The sequence below is a fragment of the Borostomias antarcticus genome (assembly GCF_949987555.1).
Source record: "Borostomias antarcticus genome assembly, chromosome: 21".
Taxonomy (NCBI): Eukaryota; Metazoa; Chordata; class Actinopteri; order Stomiiformes; family Stomiidae; genus Borostomias; species Borostomias antarcticus.
Genome location: NC_140254.1, coordinates 8146356 through 8155132, shown reverse-complemented (window position 1 = coordinate 8155132; position 8777 = coordinate 8146356). Strand labels below are relative to the sequence as shown.

The 8777-nt window shown below is 45.6% G+C and overlaps 1 protein-coding gene across 1 annotated transcript; it reads left to right on the top strand.

Annotated features, from left to right (window-relative positions):
- Positions 1-432: 432 nt before the first annotated feature.
- Positions 433-8029, top strand: lin28ab (lin-28 homolog Ab; the record flags this gene model as incomplete). The annotated part of the gene is made up of 4 exons (XM_084455591.1): positions 433-463; positions 1511-1686; positions 5608-5786; positions 7819-8029. The coding sequence occupies 4 exons, from the start codon at positions 433-435 to the stop codon at positions 8027-8029; spliced, it is 597 nt and encodes a 198-aa protein (XP_084311717.1).
- Between the last annotated feature and the right edge of the window lie 748 nt (positions 8030-8777).

Sequence of the window (8777 nt, the reverse complement as noted above, 5' to 3'; positions counted from 1 at the left end):
ATGCACGGATGTTGAGTTTTCAATCAACACATTTCGCCTGATTTTGCTGGAATTGCAGGAGACCCTGGATCCCCTAAACCATGGCAGAAGGTAGGGCTCGCTCTTTGAAGATGTTGGGGTGGGGTGGGGTGGGGGGGTGCATGGAAAGGTCTTTTGGGGGAGAGACAAAAAAGAAGGCGGGTTGGGCTTCCTCGCATTGTCTTTAAGATTGCGGGATGCTTTTCACTAATCATTCCCAGAAGTCTTTCCACCTCTGGTTGCTAGGGAGAAAGTATCCCAAACCCCCTTTGTTGGCTTGGTTCCATTGGTGTCGTTGCTTTAAGCACGTTTCTTTAATTGTAAGAAGCCGTATGCGGAAAAGTGGGGTTCTGTGAGGGCGGTTCGCTGGTCAGGAGTGAGAGAACCCGGATTAAAACCCACTGAGAGCGCGAGATGGGTTCTGTTTCCAATCAGCATTTTACAGGTAGACACGTTTTTTTTTTTTTGTTGATGTAACTTAGAATTACTCATTGGACTTTCTTAAGAGCTGCCAATATATTCTTAAATGTAAGAATATTCTTTAATTTGAGCATATCCTTTGATTATTTGTTCCTGGAAGTTGACTTGGAAAATAACGATCAATCAATGCTTGCAATGAAGCGTTGGGAATGAAATATGACAAAAGGTGATAGGCTACATTTGTGCTTTTACTTTCTTCAAGATATATGAAATTATGGTCGATGATGGCCTAATAATCGGCTTTCCATTGGCTACTTTCAACTGTTGAAATAACCTAGTTATTATATTAAAGGTTTAGCCTACTTGTTTCTAGTGTTCTGGGTCATTTGAAAGGTTTACTTGTTTCTAGTGTTCTGGGTCATTTGCATGCGACTTTATTCATATTATTCCTAGACTTTAAAGTAAAGTAGGCTAAGTAAATCTTAACTATTTGAATAACTTTTTAAGCAAAAGGACAAGAAAATATGACTTTTTAAGCTACTTTATTATAGAAATATTATCTCCATTGTATTTTTAGGCTATTATTATTATTATTATTATTATTATTACCATGATATTATGGTTGATATAGCCTAATTGTTATTGTCGTAATTAGGCTATTGATATTATTGTTATGATTATTCGTCGACAATTAGGGCCTAATATTTTTCATGAGTATTTATTGTATTGTTTATTATTGGAATTGGTAAAAGGTTATTGTTGTCATTATTTTGTAGGCTGCATTTCATCTGTCATATTTAGTAAACAACATCTGTTGGCTACAGCACAAATAAACGTTTCAGTACCAATTCATTTTTACAACATGATTTACAACATACAGCGCTGCTGCTTGGGCTCGCGGATGTTTTTTTTCTCATTACGCAATAGCCTATACACGCTTCCTTATGTCGCAGTAGAGCGCTGATGCTGAAAAACTTCCGAGTACGGGCCTGTAAAAGACATATAACTGCCAGATTACACAATTTCAAATCTTTTTATGATTTAAGCTGAGTGAAATTTTATTTTTGGAAAGGGGGCTGTGCAAAGACCGTGGAGGAGGAAGCGGCGGGCTCCGAGGAAGACGTGGGGTCCTCCCGAGGCAGCGGGGTGTGCAAATGGTTCAACGTGCGGATGGGCTTCGGGTTCCTCTCCATGACAGACAGAGACGGGGTACCTCTGGAAGAACCAGTGGACGTGTTCGTTCACCAGGTGAGTCTATTGTTGGCCCCCAGAGAGTGGAGTGTTCACGTGTTTTTGAGGCCTGGTCCGAGCAGCGGCGCGTTCACATGCCAATATGTTTAAGGAGGGTTAAAGTGGGCGAATTACAAGTTCAATACATCATATTTTTATTTCAGCTATTAAGGCTCCGACTGATAATTATTGACCTGTTCCACTTCTATAATAAATGCCCTTTTAAGAATTGGCATTTATTATGCAATACTCTTAGTTATGATTCATGTTACAGTACAGATTATTTAGGTCATATTATTACAGGTCTATTAAGTAGCCTATGCATTTTAAAGTATACATTAAAGTATAGGCTACTTTGAGGGACAGTTTACTGTAGACAGATTTTGCCTTGAAAGTGACTTTCAATAGCATGCTTTCCTTTGAGTGGGCTTCAGTCATTTCAGTCTTCATCTGTGTTCCTACAAAATAAGTTCTCTCACACTGATCAATGATCTCACACTGCTAGTAGTCAAAACACTGGGACTATTCCATTCAAAGACGCAACCATAATCTCTAGAGAGGGTTATATCAGTGTTATAAAGTGTTAAGTGTGGTGTGCATGAAACAGAAATGGGAAAACGCATGTAATGACGTTTGAGAACAGACAGGTCAGATTATGGATGGTTAAATGTATGACTGCACTCTCCCCAATGAGGCTAGTTCTAGAAGTTGCTATGAATTTGTATGAAAGAAGGTAAAGAGCAAATTCATAGGATGAAAAAATATGTTCCTAACATTAAGTAGGAACTCTATAGTAAAGTTGTATAGTAGTAGTAGTAGTAGTAGTAGTAGTAGTAGTAGTAGTAGTAGTAGTAGTAGTGGTAGTAGGCTATAGTAGTAGTCATAGTAATAGTAGTAGTAGTAGTAGTAGTAGTAGTAGTAGTAGTAGTAGTAGTAGTAGTAGTAGTAGTAGTAGTAATAGTAGTAGTAGTAGTAGTAGTAGTAGTAGTAGTAGTAGTAGTAGTGGTAGTGGTAGTAATAGTAGTAGTAGTAGTAGTAGTAGTAGAAGTAGTAGTAATAATAGTAGTAGTAGTGGTAGTAGTAGTAGTAGTAGTAGTAGTAGTAGTAGTAGTAGTGGTAGTAGTAGTAGTAGTAGTAGTAGTAGTAGTAGTAGTAGTAGTAGTAATAATAATAGTAGTAGTATATTGCATAGGTCCTTCTTTAAGATGTGGCCCAGGAGTCCAGGGTTTTGCGTGTCATTACCAGGAGACTAGCACATGTTAAAGTTGGCCAGCCAGAGGACATGACAGCAGACCCTCCCCACTCCCCCACCAGCTCCACCCAGAGTGAGAGGTCTTTGCTGGGGACGTTAAGAGGAGTAGACAGGCCGAGATAACAAGCCTCATTCCTGCCCCATCCAGCCCTGCTTCCTGTCATAATGCCATTCAGACATCAGGGGGTCTTGCTCTCGTGTGCTACCCACCCAACCCCAGCGCTCTGTCCTCACATGGGCCCTCTTCCTCCAATATCCCTGCCATCACATGATCAACCTCACTCCTTCACGCTTGTTTTTCTATGTAAAGGGACAACAGCCTTGTGGACAGCACACATGTTCAATTCTCAGTGTATCATTGGCAAAGCTAGACGGCCAGTGACTGTTGGTTCCTCTCTGGGCTGGGTATGATGCTCAGAGGTCCTGGTTCCTCTCTGGGCTGGGTATGGACCATGTTCAGAGGTCCAGGTTGAGGTTCTTCTCTGGGCTGGGTATGGACCATGTTCAGAGGTCCAGGTTGAGGTTCTTCTCTGGGCTGGGTATGGACCATGCTCAGAGGTCCAGGTTGAGGTTCTTCTCTGGGCTGGGTATGGACCATGTTCAGGTTCTTCTCTGGGCTGGGTATGGATCATGTTCAGAGGGTTAGGGTTAGTGATCATGTTCAGAGGTCCTGGGTGAGGTTAGGGTTAGGGTTAGGGTTAGGGTTAGGGTTAGGGTTAGGGTTAGGGTTAGGGTTAGGGTTAGGGTTAGGGTTAGGGTTAGGGTTAAGGTTAGGGTTAGGGTTAGGGTTGAGGACCTGTAGGCAGGACTGGACAATAGATGCCATTGTCAACCAGGGAGAGGAAATCCTGGCGTCTGTGATCTGTTACTGAGCAGCAGATTTGTGAATGAGCTGTGTGTGTGTGTGTGTGTGTGTGTGTGTGCATGCATGTGTGTGTGTGTGTGCGTGTGTGTGTGTGCATGCGTGTGTGTGTGCGTGCATGTGTGCGTGTGTGTTTGCGTGCGTGCGTGTGTGTGCATTTGTGTGTGTGTGCATGCGTGTGTGCATGCGTGTGTGTGTGCATGCGTGTGTGTGCGGGCGTGCGTGCGTGTGTGTGTGTGCATGCGTGCGTGTGTGTGTGTGTGTGTGTGTGCACTGCGTGCAGGGAGGGGTTTTGAGTCTATTTACAGAAGGATGATTGGAGGGAGTGAGAGAACCCATGGTAGTGAAAGGCAAAAACATAGGAGTTGGATTGTGAGAGAGAAAGAACTTGAGTTTGTGAGTCATAAAATAGATGTAGAGGGAGAGAGAGAGACAGAGGGAGAGAGAGAGAAGGAGAGAGAGACAGAGGGAGTGACATAGAGGAGAGAGAGACAGAGAGAGGGAGAGAGAGACAGAGGGAGAAACAGAGAGAGGGAGAGAGAGACACAGGGAGAGACAAAGAGAAAGAGAGAGAGACAAAGAGAGGGAGAGAGAGAGAGGGAGAGAGGTGAGAGGGTGAAGTGGTGAAGGTCTGAGGACAGTTCCAGGAATGCTAAGGTTGTGGGCTGTCAGGCCTGGGATTCCTTTCCCACCACGACCCACCCCCCCACCCCCCCAAATAAGAGGTAGGTTAAACCTGTTGGCATGCGAGGGCCATAAACGGGCCCACCACAGCCTTCCCATGTGCCATTGCAGCGCATCACGCCAGCTTTTCACCTGGGAGATGGACGGAGACGCCAATGAACAAGATCAGGACCCGGGAAGTGGTCTGTTAGCCCAGTGATCTTTCCTAGGGGGTAACGCACGGGGCAGTTGATCCCCTCTACCCTTGGCAGGAGAGCTAGCCCTCAAAGCACATGGAGGAAACCAACACACCGGAGGATTCGGTGCCTAATTAGGTTTCTGTATCTAAAATGGAGACCCTGTTTAGAAGGTGGGTGCATTCTCACTACCTCTCCTCATGTGCCTTTTTGGGTAGCTATCCCAGGAATGCACACCTCCCCCCTCTGTTTTCCCAGCATCCTTCAGCGGTGGTGGTCAGTTTGGGACTTGACCAGATGGACTCGTTTTGGAGAGTCTCTCTGTGGTGGTGGTGTGGAGAGTGAAGGGGGTTGGGGCCTGGAATGCTGGATCTAGCTAGGGGGAGGGGTAGGGCTGTCCACACACACACACACACACACACACACACACACACACACACACACACACACACACACACACACACACACACACAGAGGAACACACAGAATCCTTCAAAAGGGGGAGGGGTGTGAGAAGGCATTGATGTTTTAACAGGGCTGTCAATAGGATTGGATTAGCTGGGGGGGGGGGGGGGTGAGAGTGTGACTGTGGCGAGATGTTTCCATCAATGTTTTGAAATCCATGCAAAAATGTTGGATGTTGGATGTGTGCAGGTTAGAGTCCAACCAGGATATGTTCCCCACAGACAGACAGGTTAGAGTCCAACCAGGATATGTTCCCCACAGACAGACAGGTTAGAGTCCAACCAGGATATGTTCCCCACAGACAGACAACACAGTGGCTAGTAGGCTGGAGGGATGAGGGAATATGTTCAGTGTTTTCTCAATATCTGTGCTAAAAACACAGAGATGTCAGATTCACGCCTGGTAGCTAGCATGACTGGTAGCTAGCATGACTGGTAGCTAGCATGCTAGCAGCGTAGCAAGCCAAACCCTGACCGCGCGTCTCTCCGCTGTCCCCACAGAGCAAGCTGCACATGGATGGCTTCCGTAGCCTGAAGGAGGGCGAGGAGGTGGACTTCACCTTTAAGAAATCCTCCAAGGGCCTGGAGTCGGTGAGGGTGACGGGGCCGGGCGGGGCCCCGTGCGTGGGCAGCGAGAAGAAACCCAAGGGTGCCCAGAAACGACGCTCCAAAGGAGACAGGTGAGTCAACGCGGAACCCGCTCCGGATACGACCTGACGTGCTGACTCACTCCGGGAACTCCACCATACAGGGGGACTCGCAGGCCCAAACACATCCAAACTACCTGGGGAAATTCACAATCCCACATAACATGTTCCCATCGCTGCTTCTAAAGAGTTGCGGTGGATTGACGGGACTCATGAGAGCGAGCAGATCGCCCGCCAGGAGCTGGTTATCTGGCTGACCACCGCCCCGCCCGGCTGATTATCTGGCTGACCACCGCCCCGCCAGGAGCTGGTTATCTGGCTGACCAGTGCCCCGCCCGGCGGCCCTCTCCCAGCGCCGTGTGATTGGGTTGACCCGGATCAATCGGTAGTTGGAAACCTCCAGTCATGGGAGTGAGCCGACCCCCACCCCCGTATTCTAACACGGAGTCGCACAACACACTGCTGATTCCCCCACAGCTAAAGCAGTGACTGTAGAGTTCACAGCACCAAGAAGACGCCTCTCTGGGCGCGTTCCTTATCTCTGTGCGTGTTTTTCCCCAAAAAAACACAGCCGGAGCCGCTTATTCGGAAGGTTGCAAAGATCAGCTGAGAGCGGGAAAATATCATCATATATACATTACATTACAGTCATTTAGCTGACACTTTTATCCAAAGCAACTTAGTTACAATAATTGTGTTTAACATAGGGAAAGCCAATGTACTACTACTTGCCAGAACTCACAAGTGCATCTCCTTTCTAAAACAAGTGACTAAGAGCATAATCTAGTTTTGAAGGCAAAGTGCAAGAATAGCAATCTAAAATAGCGATCTAAAATACAATAGGTACAATACAATAAGTATTTTATCATATCATATTTGATATGATATCATATCATATTTTATAGGTGATGAATTCACTTCAAAGATGTATGTTCTTCAAACTGAAGTGATGAAAGGGCAGCCGGGTGGGAGTGTGTTCACACCTCTTCTCGGTAGCTCAAACATATCCGCTGGATGCAGGAGCGGAAAAGGATCCTATCCATTTAATTGATAACAGATGTAGGTGCCTGAGTGAGGTCAGAGGTGACCAGCGCCATGGCAACAATAGGGTGTGGTGTGTGTAAATGAGGTGGGGGGAAGGCAGAGAGAGAGAGAGAGAGCAGGGGTCAGGGTTCATAGGTCACTCCGCCGTATTGAAACAAAGAAGCCCTCTCCCCCAACCCCTGTGTCCCCACACTGATCAATAACCCCCCCCTGGACAGCAGGATGGGGGTGGGGAGGCTAAGGGTTCCAGGAAGTGGAGTGGAGGAAGGAAGGAAGAAGGCAGGGGTAGGTTGGTGACGCCTCAGGGCTTCAACTCTGCTTTGGTCAGGACAATCAAATCATTTTCTCTGTATCTGCGGTGTGTCTACTTCTGTGTACTATCTACTATCTACTATCAAGTCAGTTGATTAAGGTGTGGAAGTATTGTTGTTTAGGCTCTTGGCTGCTATAAAGCTTCCTTTATACCTTGCATCCGTACCGAGTCTTAACAGGAGCAGATTCATCCAATGTATGATTGCACCGAATTAGAAGGTTGTAGGTAGACCAACTATTGTAGGCTCAGTTTCATTACTCAATTGGTGATATGTGCAAGACACACAACCAATCTGGTCAAATCCAAATCCAAATCACAACCAAATCCTCATTTACTGAATGTGATATAATCACAGCCATTTAGCCAATCCAAAGTGACTTACAATAATAAACGTAGGTAATCAGTGTACTACTACTCGTCAGAACTCTCAAAATATGAATACAGTAGGTGCTTAATCCTATGAAACCATCATCACCAACATCAGTTTCTCACAGATCAGAAATTAGATTTAGGAACCTGAAGCCAAATGTGATAGCAGACTGCCCTCTAGTGGTGAATCTTAATTTGCTCTGGTGGCCAGACCTTTTGTTTTCTAAAGCTTATCTCTGACAATCCAAATAAATGTGAGATTCCATGGTTGCCGATCTTTTCAACATACTAGGTTACCAATACTACTAAGATACCATCTATGTTCTCATTCTGTTTTAGATGCTACAACTGTGGTGGACCAGACCATCATGCCAAAGAATGCGAGCTGCCCCCTCAGCCCAAAAAGTGCCATTTCTGTCAAAGCACCTCCCACATGGTGGCCAACTGTCCAATCAAAGCACAGCAGTCCTCCCCAGGTTCTCAGGGATTGGTGAGGGATGAAGAGGAGGAGCGTGGCCACTCCTCCTTGCTCCTGGAGAGCTCTGATTGAAGGATTCAGGGATACAACATGTGCCAATCAAAAGAGGTTTTACTGGAATGCTGCTTTTGGAACTACCTCAGATCTTATTGAACAGCAAGTAAACAATTCACTTTAATGATGTGATAGTTGTGATTTAGCTCAGTGTTGAAACTGCAGAAAGACATATCCACTGTTTGAACTCGAAGACTTTTAAGTTATTCTTCTCCGTATACTTTTCTGCCTTAGATAAGTGTCTTAGCTTTGTAATGGTACAATCAAAACATTTAGGGCCTGTTCCCCAGTCCCAGAACAAGACTGATCACAGACTAAAACAAACGACTCCAGGACTAGTCTGAGTCTGTGTCTGGGGAAACGTCCCTTTTGTATTTTCTGAATGCAATAAGCCTCGTCATGTAACCACTGTTTAGCTAACCCAATATAGTACTGCACAGTATTAGTTTTGTCTTTCCATCAGAGCGCGTCTATATTGGGATTTTACTGAAGATGAAAGTGAGGGATGCTCTTTCACTGTACCCCATATTTATTAGACATGTTTTATAGCAGAGGTTGGATATACAATCATATAAGTGAATGTACCGAAGCAGATCTGACTGTATGCTGGCGCTGAGACGCTTTTAAGGAACAAATGGAAGAAGCGTCTTTCGACCTGTTCTCTTCTTCAGGTATTGCTAGTCACTGTGCATTTCTTGGGCCAAGCTAATCCTGCCACTGCTGTGATTGTCAGTTCACCACAGGGGCCGTTCGCACTGCACACTGT